Genomic DNA, 16,684 nt, shown 5'->3' with positions numbered 1-16,684 from the left:
TGTGCGCTGCGGTTTTATTATTTTCAGGTATTTTTTTTCTTAGTGTTTGGTTGAAGGCTTGGTACCTAGAGTTCCCACTTGTTGGGACCTCTCTCGAAGAAAAGACGCAGACTTGCATTGTGGAAGACTGCTGCTAGTAGGATCAGCCCTCAGGAACACCTAGCTAGCTAGCCTGCTTTTGTATTTGGAGCTCAAGAGCCATCCCCTGCATAGCAGCTCACATTCCTGATTTATGAGGAGCTTCAGCGCAGAGTGTTTGGCTCCATCCTGGATTGGCAGGGCTTAATAATGTGCCAGTTGCATGGTCCTCTTTCTCTGTGCGGCATGACATTCTCTGGGATTTAGACTCAGTCCGACATTGATCTGACTGGCAGCTCGAAAACCAAATTTGTACCGCTGTACTCCTAAGCTGAAGCAGGCAAGCATATGGCACAGTGAATAAGGCTATTATAGCCTATGGGGAAAATTGGGAGTTTCCAAAAGTGGAATTTGAAGGTTTCTGCATCCAGATCCAAGGTCCTCCAACTCTAAAACCCCTTTCCCTGCATTTTATGTACTTCAGGGGAGTTCCCACAGGCTGTTTTTGGTGTAGCAGCCATCTTGGGTTTTAAATGATCCTTTATTTTTTTTCCTAAAGCCTCTATCTGCCTCAAAACCCCTTGATTTTGCTTAAAATCGATAGGGATGGATCCCTCAGACCTTCCTACTCCTTTATCATGCCAGGTTTGTACTGGGAGGGGCCTAAAATGATGGCAGGCTGAGAATTCCCCAGCAACGATAGATGCCAGATATGTAGGCCAGGGTTTTCCAAGCCTACGTTTCTGGTGCCTATCTTTATGTGAATTGCGCCTATGTAGGCACTTTAGGCTGCCTAATGCCACACCTACTTGACCTAATTTTCTTACATAGGTGTGATTTTATTTAGGTGTCAGTAGGCACCTCAACCTTGCAGTTTTTAACTGTGTTTTTCAATTAATTTAGGCGTCCGTTGGGTGCCGGTTTTAGAATTTCCCACTTAATCTTTACTTAAAAATGTATGACTTGTAATATTTGTGAAGTTACTTAACAGTCTAATGAATTTGTCAAGCCAAAGGATGACAGAACTTATAAACTGTTAAACTTTTCTAATTATAAGACTCAATATGTTATTTTTGTAGTGAAATGTCCTTGTCCTAAGATCTGTATTGGATTAACAACCAGATCATTGTGAGTGAGGATGGCAGGACACAAACTGCTAGCTGAACATTGTGTGGACAATGGGCATACCTTCAATATCAAGTACTTAAGAAACTTAATTGTTTTGCTGTTGACTTTGAGCCTGCTTGTTTAAGAGGTGGTGGTTGTCTAAAGAAACTACAACAAAAAGAAGACTGTGGATGTTAGAACCAGACGGATTGAACAACTCAGGGTTTATTTAGTGAATGATAAAAATAGATTTTGGAATTTCAACCAGCAAGTGCAAAAAGATTTTTTAATATTTGTATTAATGAAGATGTGATTTGAATAGCAATTTTTGATAAATCATCTGAAGTTTTAAGATCATGTTAAAAAAATTGGGAGCTCATGTGTGAATTGTATCTTGATAGTAAGAAGATGCACGTGGGCAGACTGGATAAGCCATTAGGCCTTTATCTGACAAAATATTTTGACACAACATCCTTTAGGTTACTGGTGCAGTCGCTGATCCTGTCCATCCTGGACTACTGCAACATTGTCTACCTGGGTATCCCACAAAAAACAGTAAAAAAAATTGAGATTAGTGCAGAATACCACAGTTCGCTTAATCTTCGGACTGAGAAAAAAAGACCACATTAGCCCCTACTACAAAAAAATTGCACTCGCTGCCAATGGAAGCGCAAATACTGTTCAAATTTGCATGTATCTGTTTCAAAAAAGTCTGGGGCCTAGCACCTTCCTACCTACAAACACACTTCACTCTACACAGCCCCCACACGAACAACCAGAAACAAAAACATCTTCGCATATCCAAAGATCACAGGCTGCAAATACAAATCTTTCCTCGACAGAACCTTCATGTTCCAAGCAAACAGACAGCAATCCTGGCTGGGAAACTACATAAATAACACCAGACAAACCTACAACGCATTCCGAAAATCAATTAAAACCGCTCTATTTGACAAATTTGTTACCTAAACAGATGACCTTCTCTCACTATGCTATTTCCCCGCTGCATACCCGAATGTAACCTCTCACGTATCTCCAATCCCTCATGTATTCTTTCCTCATGTAACCCCCCAATTGCTTATGTAACATTTCTCTTCATGCATTCTGTATTTTGCTGATTATCCAGCCGTCTTTAGATGTGAACCGCCTAGAAGTCGTTTGACTATGGCGGTATAGAAAAATAAAGTTATTATTATTATTATCATGTTTCTATGATATAACTGGAAACTTTCAGTAGTATTCTATGTTTCTATGATATGTGTTGAAAGTGCAAGCACTGGCATTTGTTACATATTTGGCGCCATTTTGGTTTACTCTGAGCATATGGAGAACTAAATGTGGCTTTACTGAAATAAGGTAAGCTTGGTTTATACTAAAGATTTTTTAAATTTTGAATATGAGAGCATGATAACATTGTAACACAATTGTTATTTTTATTTGAAGTAAGGATGAAAATTGCACATGACAAGAAAACCCCTGAAGAAGCCATATATTTATGGTGAAACGTGCTTCTTTGGGTTCCATAAGATAAGTGCTATTGTCACTTGTTAGTGATCTGATAATTAAGAACATAAGAGACTGAAATCTGAGGAATTTCTTAAGAGATCAGACTCCACAGGTGACCCTTGAGGGGAGGAATACTGGCCTAGTGCCTAACCCTCAGTAAGCCTGGTTGTAGGAGAGAGGTTATAGAGGCTCAGCATTAAAGAAGCCTTAATTTATTGTCAATTATTCTATATAGAACAATAGGAGAACTCAAGAAAGGTTTGAGAGGAGATCCAGGAAACTATAGACCACTGAGTCTGACTATGTTACCGGGAAAGATGGTAGAGGCACTGATAAAGGACCGCATCATTGATGGACACAGTCTGATGAGGACCAGCCAGCACAGCTTCAGCAAAGAAAAATCTTGCCTGACAAACTTACTGCATTTCTTTGAGGGAGTAAACAGGCAAATAGACAGAGGTGACCCGGTTGACATTCTATAACTGGATTTTCAGAAGGCATTCGACAAGGTCCCGCATGAACGACTACTTTGAAAAATTGCGAGCCATGGAATCGAGTGTGATATACTCACATGTATTAAAAACTGGTTGGCGGATAGGAAAAGAGAATAGGGATAAATGGACAATACTCGGACTGGAAAAGCGTCACGAGTGGAGTGCTGTAGGGTTTGGTGCTCGGGCCCGTGCTATTCAACATATTTATAAACGACCGGGAAATTGGTACAACGAGCAAGGTGATTAAATTTGCGGACGATACAAAGTTTCAGAATAGTGAGGATACAGAAGGATTGCGAAGACCTACAATGAGACATAAGTTCGCTCGAGGAATGGGCCGCAAAATGACAAGAGGTTCAACGTGGATAAGTGCAAGGTGATGCATGTCGGTAACAAAAATCCTATACACAAATACAGGATGTCCGGTGCAGTACTCGGAGAGGTCCCCCAGGAAAGAGACTTGGGTCTACTTTTAGACAAGTCAATGAAGCCGTCCGCGCAATGTGTGGCGGCAAAAAGGACAAACAGAATGCTAGGAATGATTAAGAAGGGGATCACAAACAGATCGGAGAAGGTTATCATGCCGCTGTACCGGGCCATGGTGCGCCCCCACCTGGAATACTGCGTCTAACACTGGTTGCTGTAAATGGAAAAGGACATAGTACTACTCGAAAGAGTCCAGAGAAGAGCAACAAAAATGGTTAAGGGGCTGGAGGAGTTGCCGTACAGCGAGAGGCTAGAGAAACGGGGCCTCTTCTCCTTTAAAAAGAGGAGATTGAGAGGGGACATGATCGAAACATTCAAGATAATGAAGGAAATAGACTTAGTAGAGAAATAGAGATGGTTAACCCTCTCCAAGGTGGAGAGAACGAGAGGGTACTCACTAAAGTTAAAAGGGGATAGATTCCATACAAACGTAAGGAGGTTCTTCTTCACCCAGAGAGTGGTAGAAATCTGGAACACTCTTCCAGAGGCTGTTATAGGGGAAAACACCCTCCAGGGATTCAAGACAAGGTTAGACAAGTTCCTGCTGAAACAGAATGTACACAGGTAAGGCTAGATTCAAATAGGGCACTGGTCTTTGACCTAAGATTTTGCCTGACTCACAAATGGCTTAAAAAAAAACAAAAAACACCTTTGTCCAAGTTTGTTGACTATTTTTTTGAAGCCATTTGTGAGTCAGGCAAAATCTTATGTCAAAGATACTACGCATTTCCTGGGGATATTAAGAAATATCAATGAATTCCAGGAGACTGATATCCTGGTGATGTTTGATCTGGAAGTGCTTTATTCTAATATTCCCCAAGAAGCTGCGATTAACATCATTATTAAGGTACTGCAAGGATCCCAAGCAACTCATCGTATTCCTTTGTCATTTGTTAAAGATCTTACTACTTTGGTTCTGAAAAAGAACTACTTTCAATGTAATGGGATGTTTTATTTGCAAACGCATGGAGTAGCCATGGGTACTGAACCAGAGTGGAATTGTCCCAATCAGAATGGAGCACACCAAAAAAAGTGTCCTTCAACTCATCTGATAAATCCAAATGCTTTAATTCATCCAAAGTCTCATAATTCATCCAATGACCCGACATGCACATGTTTCGGCCTAACAGGCCTGCCTCAGGAGCCTGCCACCACTCACTGCGGCTGTGCAGAGGAGCGCGGGAGAGACTGGGCAGTATAACTGACTACCCTGCATTAAACGGTTTCAGCCTAGCAGACTCCTGAGGCAGGCCGATTAGGCCGAAACATGTGCATGTCGGGTCATTGAGTCATTGGATGAATTATGAGACTTTGGATGAATTAAAGCATTTGGATTTATCAGATGAGTTGAAGGACACTTTTTTTGGTGTGCACCATTCTGATTGGGACAATTCCACTCTGGTTCTGTGGTTTTGTTTCCCCTGTTTCATTTTGTAGCCATGGGTACTGCCAATGGCTCCCAGTGTGGCGAATCTCTACGTTACTGACTTTGAGGAATCTTTTTTGTATAAGTCTGACTGGTTAAAAAAGATGAAGACCTGGGTTCATTTTATTGACGATGTGTTTTGTATCTGATCAGGTACACATTTGGAACTGGAGAATTTCCTTATTTGGTTGAACAATGTTGATAAGAACTTGAAATTTACAATGATATACAATCTTAAGGAAGTGACATTTTAGGAGAATATTAAGAGGCATGAGGAACAAATCACTCAAAATCTTTGGAGTCAGAGATAGTTAAAGAAAGGATTTTTATCCAGAAAAAAATAGAATTATATGGAAAATAAGCAAAGAAGAAATAATCTGAGATTGCTAAATTTTCCTAAATCTCCGATAATCTCTCCTTTGGAAATGATACGGAAATATTTAAAAGAGACTTTGCTAATACCAGAAGAAAGTTTACCACCTATAACAAGAGTCCAGTTTATTTCGATGGGTGTGAAGAAACAAACTGCCTCCACCCCAAGAGGAGAAGTAGAGATACAAGAAACTCAATTAGACAAATATCTTGGAGAACTCATTAGAAGTAATAACAGAGAATTACTCTTATAGTGACATTTTCCTTGGTGTTTGACAGAGATTTAATTTTTCGTACCTATTTTAGGCACATGAAAGACACTTTTCTTGGTTCAACTGTGAGAATGTTTCCAGATATTTCTAAAGAGACAGAAAAAAAGAAAAGATTTCCTGCATTATAGACCAAGGGTAATAGCCTTGGGTTCAACCTTTGTACTGAAGTTTCCTGTTAAATGCTGTGTCCCTTTTGAGGGGAAGAATTTTCTATTTTTTGAACTGAAGCAATTACTTGAATTTATTGTAGCTAGAGAAGGGAGAGGGGTGATTATTGGTTTAATGGCTAGTTCGACAATTTAATGAACCGGCTGTCTGGATGATAGATCATTGTCTCCTATTCTGTCCTATTGAGATTTTATAATTTTCCTATTTTTCTGATAATTTTCTTTGTCCTTGGATCACATTTTGTGAACTAAATAATCAATTATTAATTTCCTATATTTGTTTAACTTGAAATAGCATCATGACTCAAGAATGTTAGTTTCTAATCCTTATGCAAATTTGTTACTTGTTTATTATACTAAAAATTTGAATAAAGTAAAAAAAAAAAAAAAGTTAGTGTAACCTGGATCTCTGAGATCATTTTCCTCCTAAATTTTATATGTATAGCATTTGATAAATTACATATGAGTTCATAGCTAATAAGTTTTCGTATTTATTAAGAGCTATATTTTCTGAACCTCATTGCCTTCTTCTCCAGTCCCATCCAGGTCTCCCCTTTCCCATTCACAGGCACTGCTCACTTTTTTCCCACTGCAGCTCCTTGTGACCCTGAACAAGTTACTTAATTTTAGCAGGTATCAAAAACTTAGATTGTAAGTAGAGGAAGTACTTCCCACAGTAACCAATCTAGATCACAAGTACCTGGAAGAATCCCAAACTGTAGCAAGATCTCATGCTAGCAATCCCAAGGCAATCAGTGGCTTCCCCTAGTATCCTCATATAGCTCCTTTAACTTCCTTCATCTGAAGTTCTTTAGCACTCTCCAGACCAGTAGAGGTTAATCTTTACGAATGGATGGATAGGTAAATGGCTGGAAAACAGATTGCAGAGGGTGGGCATAAATGGGAAGTTCTCGGACTGGGAAGAGATGACGAGCGGTGTACCCCAGGGATCGGTTCTTGGGCCCATCTTGTTCAATATCTTCATAAACGACCTAGAAGATGAAACAACAAGTAATTTAATCAAGTTTGCAGATGACACAAAACTATGTCGGGTGGTTGGGTCACAAAAGGACAGAGAAGAACTTCAGAGAGATTTGAACCAGTTAGAGAAATGGGCAGAAAAGTGGCAGATGAAGTTTAACATAGAAAAATGCAAAGTGATGCACCTGGGTAAGAAAAACAAGGAACATGAATATAAAATGTTAGGTGTGACATTGGGCAAGACCGAACAAGAAAGGGACCTAGGGGTACTGATAGGACCCTGAAGCCATCGGCTCAGTGCACAGCGGCATCAAAGAAAGCAAACAGGATGTTGGGCATGATAAAGAAGGGAATCATGAGTAGATCGGCGGACATCATAATGCCGCTTTACAGAGCAATGGTCAGACCACACTTGGAGTACTGTGTCCAACACTGGTCTCCCTACCTAAAGAAGGATATAACCCTACTGGAGAGGGTGCAAAGGCGAGCCACGAAGCTAGTTAAAGGTATCGAGAATTTGAGCTACAAAGAACGCCTTGGAAAACTGGGATTGTTCACCCTCGAGAAGAGAAGACTGACAAAATAGAGCAAGAAACATAGTTATTCACATTGTCAAATGTGACTCGGACAAGAGGTCATGGACTGAAACTGAGGGGCACCAGGCCCAGGACAAATATCAGGAAATTCTGTTTCGCACAACGAGTGGTGGACGCTTGGAACGCTCTCCCAGAGGAGGTCGTGAGGGAGACCAACATTCTGGGATTCAAGGGCAAGTTGGATGCATACCTTCTTGCAAATCACATTGGGGGATATGAGTAAACAAGGTTTCTCAACAGGGAATGCCTGGCTTGGCCTCTGCGAGTGTAGGTCGCCGGACTGGATGGACCTAGGGTCTGATCCGGCGAAGCCATTTCTTATGTTCTTATGGGTATATATCCAATCATGACCAGCAGGTGGAGACTGAAAACAAAACTGTGGAATAGTATATAATATATTCCCTTCTCTATTCTCATCAGTCTTCTTTCAGTCTCCAGCAGGTGTTGAGTGAGCTGTACCCATCTCCCTTGGTAGGGCTGTCAGAATTTGTTTAGGGGGGTTTCTAGTCCCTGTTTTTGGCCAGACAGAGCTTGGCGAGCCCTGTTTGGGGGTCCGTCCGACCTCGGGGGCGTCAAACCCGGCGGGTCTCGAATGGGGTCCCTCCCCCCCCCACTTCCTTCACCTCCCCACATTTTTTTAGAGGAGCCTCAGCAGTAAGCTTTGCCCCCTAAATCAAGCAAGGCGTATTGCTTTGAGAGCCTGTGGAGTCTGTTCTGTAAAAAAAAAAAATCCTGAGGTAGTGCCGGTCTGTAGGGTTGCTTCCCTGTCAATTTAATGTATTTTACTGTATTTTTGCACTAACTGGCACTTTTTCTTCTAGCTAGGTCGCATATGGAGCAATTGTGCCCTTCTCCGGGGGAGTGGGACACAATTTGGTCCAGCTGCGAGGCACTCACGGCCGGCCTAAACTCGGCAGTTTGGGCCGGTGTGGTCATGGAGCTCTGTCGGCAACGGCTGCATGCATCCAGAGCTCCCCGGCCTTAGTGCCTCAGGAGCCGGCTGAAGGCAGTGAGGCAGCCTGGTCTGTTCTCACTACCTCTGGAGGGATTCCCCGAATCGCCGATGGTAGGGGAAAAAGGATTCCCTCTCAGCTGATTTTTCAACAGCTGATGCCAGCTTGGCCTGCTTTAGCATCTGGGACAGTTTAGGTTTCCCAACCGTTACAGGCCATGGAGGGGTTATTTTTGGCGGGATTTTCGCCATTTTGACAGACAGTTCCCTCCATTTTGTTTGCAACCTCAAGTGACCTTCCCCCTGCAAACACAGGGGCAGGTTTCGGCAGGGAGTCCCTGGGTCCCCGGGGGGGGGGTTTGCCCCCGATTTAATTTCTTTCTTTGTGCAGACAATTGGGAGTCCCACGTGCGCCTGGGTGGTTTCGGGGGTAGTTTCCCTCCGCGCCCCCTTTGGCTTTGCCTCCCTCTTTTCATTTGGCGTCCCCTCATCCAAGCGCCAGTGGGGGGCTTGGATTGCGAATTGGTGGTCGGAGGAGCGTGTTTGCGTGGTTGAGGACCTGGCCGTTTTAGCGGGCTTCCAGGATCCTCTAGAGGGGACGGCAGCTGGGCATCGGGTTTCTCGTCTTCGACGCAGATGCGTCCGTGGTGCGCCTTTTATTCAGAGGAATGCATTTTTAGACCTGATTTAGCAGGTCTCCTCGGTGCTGCATTTTTGAAGTTGCGCCACTGGAGACCCCACATATGGAGGCCCCTCTGCTTCAGGTGGTCTGTCCTGTTTCCTGCTTTTTTCCTGTGCGTCAGGATTTTCGGGATTTCGTGCTGGCGCAGTGGAATACGCTAGGGGCGCCGTTTCAGTTGGTGCGCTCCTTGGTTCGTTGGTATCCCAACCCGGAGGGGGATAGGGCTGGTGGACACGGTGGTCTCGGCGATTGCTAAGCGACATACCGTGCCTGTTGTAGGCGGTTCTGCCCTTAGGGTCTCTGAGGAGCGTACATTAGAGACACTTCTTAAGCAGAATTTTGATGTCTCTGCCTTGGGGGTCCAGGCAGCTATTTGTGTGGGGCTGGTGGCTCGTACTATGTTTCGGTGGTCTGAGCGTGTCCTGGATCGTTAGTCTGATGACTGGTCCTTAGTGGATCAGGAGGTGGCGAAGATTGAGATGGCTGCCTCATTCCTCTCGAATGCTCTTTGTGACTTGGTGTGGCTAAGTGTGGGGCTTTTGGTGGCTGCACGCCGTACCTTTTGGCTTCGTGCTTGGTCGGCGGTTGTCGTATCCAAAGCTGATCGTATCCAAACTTCCAAAAATTTCCCTTTCGGGGGTCGTTTTTGTTTGGAGAGCACTTAGATAAATTGGTTCAGATTCTGACGGGCTCTAAGGTGCCCTGTCTGCCTGAGGACCGTGCCCGCCTGGCGTCTTGGGATGGCACTGCCCTGGGGCATCTGCGGGAATTTCACAAGTTTTGCCCCGAGTGTGGGGCTGCTTCTTTCCAGGCTTCCGGTTTTTTCCCCGGGGTCAGTTGACTCAACGCATGAAGTCCTCTCAGGGGGCCCGTCAGGGGGCTTGGAGTCTCCCCCCCTGGTTCCCCTGCTGCCCATCCTGCACAAGGGCTCTTTGCAGCGCCTCCTTTGGTTCCAGTGGGCGCCCGGCTACTCAACCTGTTTTCCAAATGGGCCGAGATCACCGATCAGTAGGTCCTGGTGGTGGTGCGGGACCGTTATGCTGTGGAATTTTGCCCGCTCTCTGCCAGATCATATCTAGCCTCTCTGTGTCAGGCGGCATGGGAGACGCTAGCCTTTCGCCAGATACTTCAGCGCTTGCTAGATCTCAAAGAGGTTGTCCAGTGTCCCCTCAGGAGTGCGGCACCGGCTGGTGCACCATTTCCTTTGTGGGGCCCTAGAAGGAGGGGACCTTTCGGCCCATCCTCAGTTTAAACAGGGGTCAACGGGGTTCTCAGTATTCCATTTTTTTCGCATGGACACCCTGCAGTCTGTCCTGGTGGTTCAGCCTGGGGAGTTCCTGACTTCTCTCGCTCTGGCAGAGGCCTACTTGCATGTTTCCATTCGGTCCTCTCATCACCGCTTTCTTCGCTTTGCAATCTTGGGGTCAGCACTATCAGTTCTGTGCACTTCCCTTAGGCCTGGCCACGACTCCCCGGACATTCACCAAGGTGATGGTGGTCGTCGCGGCAGCATTGCAGTCGGAGGGCATTCTGGTGCACCCCTACCTGGATGACTTGTTGATTCGGGCGAAGTCGTTGCAGGAGAGCACCCAGGTTACAACTCGGGTGGTGGAGTTTTTCCAGTCACTGGGCTGGGTGGTCAACTTTTCCATGAGTCAGTTGGTCCCAGCTCAGCATCTGTAGTACCTTGGGGTTCTGTTAGATACCTCCTTTTGGGAAGGTCTTCCTTCCAGAGGCCCGGGTAAGCAGATTGCACTCTCTGATTCGCCTCCTTATGCTGTCCCGGTGTCCTCGGGCACAGGATTTTCTCCAAGTCTTGGAGTCGATGGCAGCGTCCCTAGACGTGGTGAGGTGGACGCGGTCCTCTTCAGTATGCTCTGCTCCGGAGGTGGTCGCCCCAGAGGCACAGTTTGGATGTCCCTGTCCCTCTGCAAGGCTTGGCGCGCTGCAGTCTTCGTTGGTGGCTCCAGTCCTCTCCTCGGGTTCAGGGGGTAAGTCTGGATCTACCGCAGTGGATGGTGCTACTCACATATGTCAGTCTCCTCAGTTAGGGGGCTCAGTGTCTAGGTCACTCAGCTCAGGGCACCTGGTCCACGAAGGAGGCGTCCTGGTCGATCAAGGTGTTTGTGACCAGAGCCGTCCGTCTGGCGCTATTAGCCTTCTGCTCCCTCTTCATGGGCATGTCGGTCAGAGTTCTGTTGGACAATGCCATGGTGGTGGCTTATGTCGATCGTCAGGGAGGCACCAAGAGCGCTCAGGTGGTGCAGGAAGTAGCTCGGCGTAAGCTTTGGGTGGAGTCTCACCTTCTAGACCTCTCGGCCTCTCACATAGCCTGGGTGGAGAATGTTCAGGTGGACTTCCTCTGTCTTCACATCTTAGCTCCCGGAGAGTGGTGTCTCAGCCCCGTGGCCTTTCAGTTGATAGTGCAGGCTTGGGGTCAACCCCTGATGGACTTGATGGCCACAAGTGGCAACGTGGCCATTAGTGGGCAGAGTTCTTCTCTGCATTGTTCGCCATCCGGGTCTGGTGGTTCTGGTGGCTCTGAATTGGCCTCGACGTCCGTGGTACGTGGATCTGGTGAGACATCTGGTGGCGGATCCTCTTTCTCTGCCTCTCGGGCGACCTTCTGACGCAGGGTCCCATTCCCATGTTTGACCCGTCTCCCTTCTGGCTTGCGGCTTGGCTCTTGAAAGGGGTCGCCCAGGTAAGAAGGGGTATTCAGATAAGGTGATCTCTACTCTCTTGGGGTCCCGGAGGATTTCTACCTCTCGGGCTTATGTGCACGGGGAGTGGTCTCTTTTCGCACTTCCCTGCCTACCATCCTAGAGTTCTTGCAGGATGGCCTGGATAGAGGACTGGCTTGGTCTTCTCTCCAGGTTCGGCTTGCAGCCTTGTTAGCCTTTTGTGGGTTAGTGAAAGGTCAGTTTTTGACAGCCATTCCTGATGTGATTCGCTTTTGGCGGGCGGCCAAGTGGATCAGGCCTCCCCTGCCGGTCCTCTGTTCCATCTTGGGATCTCAATCTGGTTCTATCTGTTCTGGTGCACCCGCCCTTCGAAACTTTGGGCGGCTGCTCTTTGAAGGACTTTACTCTGAAGGTGGTCTTTTTTGTGGCCATTACTTCCGCTAGGCGTGTTTCTGAGCTACAGGCTTTCTCTTGTAGGATTCCCTTCTTGGAGTTTTCTAGGGAGCGGGTTGTCTTGAGGCCTGTTCCTTCTTTTCTGCCGAAAGTAGTTTCTCCTTTTCATGTCAATCAATCTGTGGTCCTCCCGGTCTTGGGTAGTCGGGAGGGCTCTTCTGAGCAAAGACAGCTGCGCAAGTTGGATGTTGGTCGGGTCCTTCGCTCTTATGTGCAGCGGACCCAGGAGATCAGGAAATCAGATCATCTTTTTGTCCTTCTGGCTTTGTCTTCGTAGGGGGCTGGCACTTCTATTGCGCACTGGATCAAGGAGACTATTACTTCCACTTATCTTCTGAGGCAGAAGCTCGTTCCGGAGTTTCTCAAGGCTCATTCCACTCGGGGTCAGGTGGCTCTTTGGGCTGAGTCGTCGTGAACATTTGTAAGGCTGCGGTTTGGTCTTCCTTGCATTCCTTTGTCAGACACTATCGGGTAGATGTTCAGGTGCGTCGGGATGCGGTGTTTGGTGAGTGTGTTCTGGTGTCGGCCCTTTGGGGGTCCCGCCCGTGAGAGGGACTGCTTTGGTACGTCCCATTCATAAAGATTAACCTCTACTGGTCTGGAGAGTGCTAAAGAAGGAGAAATTAGGTTCTTACCTGCTAATTTACTTTTTTTTAGCTTCTCCAGACCAGTAGAGGTCCCCACCCTGTCTGTTATTGTTGTGTTGGGAATGTTGTGCGGGCAGTTTTGTTTTTTACTGTGAGTTCTAGCATTTTTCTAGGGCTGGGGAGAATTGATGAACAGCGGCTGTGGCTCGGCTGGCTTAGCTGTCGAGCTGTGGGGACATTTTCCTTCTGGTATTTCTTCTCTGCATTTTCCAACAGCATTTGGGTATATTAGTTGTTACTCCTGTTCGGAGTATTGTTTATTTCTGTTTACAGTTCTTAGTTCTGCTTGGCTATTCGGCAGAATAGATGAGAATAGAGAAAGGAATATATCATATACTATTCCACAGTTTTGTTTTCAGTCTCCACCTGCTGGTCATGATTGGATATATATACCCATTCGCAAAGATTAACCTCTATTGGTCTGGAGAAGCTAAAAGAAAGTAAATTAGCAGGTAAGAACCTAATTTCTTTGAGTTCTGCTGCCCCACAATGCTGCAGCTTGTGCTATTTTGCTTTATGGACAGGGCAGGGCACTGAGACTTGGAATGGAGGAAGAGCCTAATTTTCACAGCAGGGAAGCAATGGTTGATCTTGGCAAGTCATTTAACCCTGCATTGCCTGAGGTATAAACCGAAGGACCCTTTTACACAGGACTGGCAAGAGCAGGAGGTGTGCCCAGCATCAGCAGCACATTTAGCACACAAAAGCACTCTGCTAATATCTGTTGCACATAGCGAAAGGCCTCCTTAGATGACTGAAGAAAGGTGTCGGCTAAATACAATTTTTGATTACTCAGTGCTGGCAGAAGTGGAGGTGAAAAACCCTGCGGGCCAGACAGTCCTCACCCAGGTTTTAGAAGAACTAGTTTAATTAAGCTTCTATAACTTTAGTCTCATCAGTAAGTAGATATTGATATTCTGAATTTGCCATTTCCGTATACATTTCATTGGTAGCTCTGTGTAAGAGTGAATATTAACTACATATAAACAGCTCTAGAACAGATAGTCTAAAAACACATTTCACATGCTTGGACTACAAGAGAATTTCTATAAAAGAGGAATAGGATTATAATTGTAACTGAGAAAACTGAAGGCTGGAGAGAAAGAGTGTAACTTGTTCTTGTACTGCAAGACCTCATGACTGAATGTCAGTGCACACCACCTTCCTGACAATTGATAATGAGCAGCCCTACAACTCCAGACAAGTCACTCAACCCTCCATTGCCCACTAGAGTCCAGGAAAATACCAGTATATAATATGTGAACCGCTTTGGCTGTACCACAGAAAGGCAGTATATCAAGTCCATGACCCTTACCCTTTGCACAGTAAAACTTAGTAGAATGTGCAGATGGTATAATTTTTCTTTTCACTTTTGTAGGTCTGCCTTGTTGGAAAGAATGCCCCTTATGGAAAAGACCATCACAAACGGCCCCACAGATATTATGCAGACGAATGGAGAAACAGAACTTGCTGTAATGGAATCTAAACAAGCACCTTCAGGCCCCCAACCCACCAGCCAGGTGAGATGGGGTTCTGACATTCCAATCGACCACGTACTTCTCCCCTCTGGATTTACTTGAGCAAGTAGCTCTTCTTCGGCTAGGTAGTTGTTCTCCCCTCCATCCTCTTGGTAGGTACTGTAGTTCTTTTTGCATCTCTCCTTACGGATAGGGCAAGTAGTTACTCCCCACCTCCCACCCTTAAACAGGGCAAATTTTTCTCCAAGGACATGCAGGTTACTAAGTCCTCACTGGTAGGTGGTCATCCAACGGAGCCTGGTATGTAAAATGTATATCAAAATTTTCTAGTGTGGAAGTCTCCAAATCGACTGGAATTTCACCCACATTATATCATTGAAACTGGTGTATCAATTTCACAGTTTCAGTACCATTGAGCAGGTAAGTTTTCAGATTTCCCAGAGGACCTGCCAGCCCTGTGTGATTGGAACCACAATATTGATGCACTACACCCATTGATAAAAAACAAGAGAGGCAGACACCAGAATGACTTAGCATGAATGTTGCTCAGTGTCTTTCTTACTGTGCAACCTGTCAGGATGTATATTTCTCACCTCTGTAGCTTTTTCCCCAGTGTAAATGTATTTTATTTATAAATCCTATTGGATCCTTTCAGGTTTTTATGTCCATTCACATAAGCTACCCTTAGACTATCTATTACTGCTACTATTTATCATTTTTATAGCGCTACTAGGCATACATAGTGCAGTACATCAAGCATGTAATAGGTGGTCCCTGCTCAAAAGAACTTACAATCTAGTTACGACAGATAAACTGGACAAAAAGGTGCATCTATACATAGTGATCAGATGGGGAATTACAGAGGGAATGTGAGACAGATGGGTTGGATTTAGGAATTGAAAGCAGCTTCAAAGAAGTGGGCTTTGAGCATGGATTTGAATACTGTTAGAGACGGAGCTTGACATGCCGAGTCAGGCAATTTGTTGTGGTATACAGTGCAGCAAAATAAAAGGGACAGAGTCTAGAGTTGGCCGTAGAAGAGAATGGTATAGATAAGAGAAACTTACCTGATGATTAGAGTTCCCAGAGAGGAGTATAATGAGGAGCTGCGGAGTAAATATATCAGTAAGAGGAGTTTGAACTGTATGCCAAAACGGATAGGGAGCCAGTGAAGTGTCTTGAGAAAAGGGGTAGTGTGTGCATAGCGACAGTGGCGTGCAATCACGATCTGGACAGATTGAAGGGGAGAGAGATGGTTTAGTAGGAGGCCAGCGAGAAACAGGTTGCAGTAGTCCAGGCCAGTGCTTCTTCAAGCTTCTCTAAGTCTAACAAATATCAACCAAGTACCCCTGCCCAAGCTCTGCCCCAGACCCCACCCCCTCCTACACAGCCTCTGCTACCACGACTCCAGCCCTCCGCACAGAGCACTGGCTTCCGATCAACGCTGCACATTCAAAGCCCTGGTAATAGCACATAAAAGAATCTACGTCACCACCCCAGCCTACATAGGATCCAAGCTAACCCTGTACACCCCCACCTGCCTCCTCCGCTCGGAAATGGAGAAACACCTAAGCATCCTCCCCAGGAAGGTCTTTCCTGTCAGAAACCGCCCGCAACCGCTCCTACAGTCATTTCCCCCAACTCTGGAACCAACTCCCCCCGCAAATCAGATTACAGAACTCATTGATGACCTTCCGGAAAACGATAAGGACCACTGCAATCTACCCCTTCGCCCCCTTAAATTCTCCCTTTCTTCTACCCTCTCTTTTCCATTCTTAACCTGTAATTAAATTGCTGTATAGTCCTTGTACTTAAACTACTGTATAGTCTTTGTACTGTCCAACTGTATTCCACTGTGAATGTTTGCTTGTAGACCATTCTGAGCTACTGGGAGGACGGGATAGAAATCGAATTAAATAAATAATAAAAGTACTAATTGTAATGCAATTTCTTTAATCAAATTTTCATATACACACAATATAATCTTAATACATAATGGTAACTGCAAAATTTAAAAAAAGCACAAAGCACACTACGCACAGAAAATGTTAATTATTTATATTGGATTTTTTTTTTTCAGAGGTCAAGGTAGATGACTTTAAAATATGCAGTGTCACCTCACTAACAACTATAGAAAAATATAGTGCAAAATATAGACAGCAGATATAAATTCTCAAAACTAACCCATTTCGATAACTAAATTGAAAATAAAATCATTTTTCCTACCTTTGTTGTCTGGTGATTTCATGAGTCCTTGACTGGGAGTCTGCTGTCTAGTACTTGGTGGATCAGGAGGTGGCTAA

The 16,684-nt window shown here is 45.2% G+C and overlaps 1 protein-coding gene across 6 annotated transcripts in view; it reads left to right on the top strand.

Annotated features, from left to right (window-relative positions):
• AP1G1 (adaptor related protein complex 1 subunit gamma 1) overlaps window positions 1-16,684 on the top strand; it is a 584,387-nt gene that overhangs the window by 530,663 nt on the left and 37,040 nt on the right. For all 6 annotated transcript variants that reach the window (XM_033942090.1, XM_033942089.1, XM_033942091.1 and 3 more), the window contains one exon: window positions 14,282-14,423. In XM_033942090.1, the coding sequence (XP_033797981.1) occupies window positions 14,282-14,423 (142 nt within the window). The remainder of the gene's footprint in view (window positions 1-14,281; window positions 14,424-16,684) is intronic.

The sequence above is a fragment of the Geotrypetes seraphini genome, chromosome 4 (assembly GCF_902459505.1).
Source record: "Geotrypetes seraphini chromosome 4, aGeoSer1.1, whole genome shotgun sequence".
NCBI lineage: Eukaryota > Metazoa > Chordata > Amphibia > Gymnophiona > Dermophiidae > Geotrypetes > Geotrypetes seraphini.
This window is presented reverse-complemented; position numbering and strand designations above follow the sequence as displayed.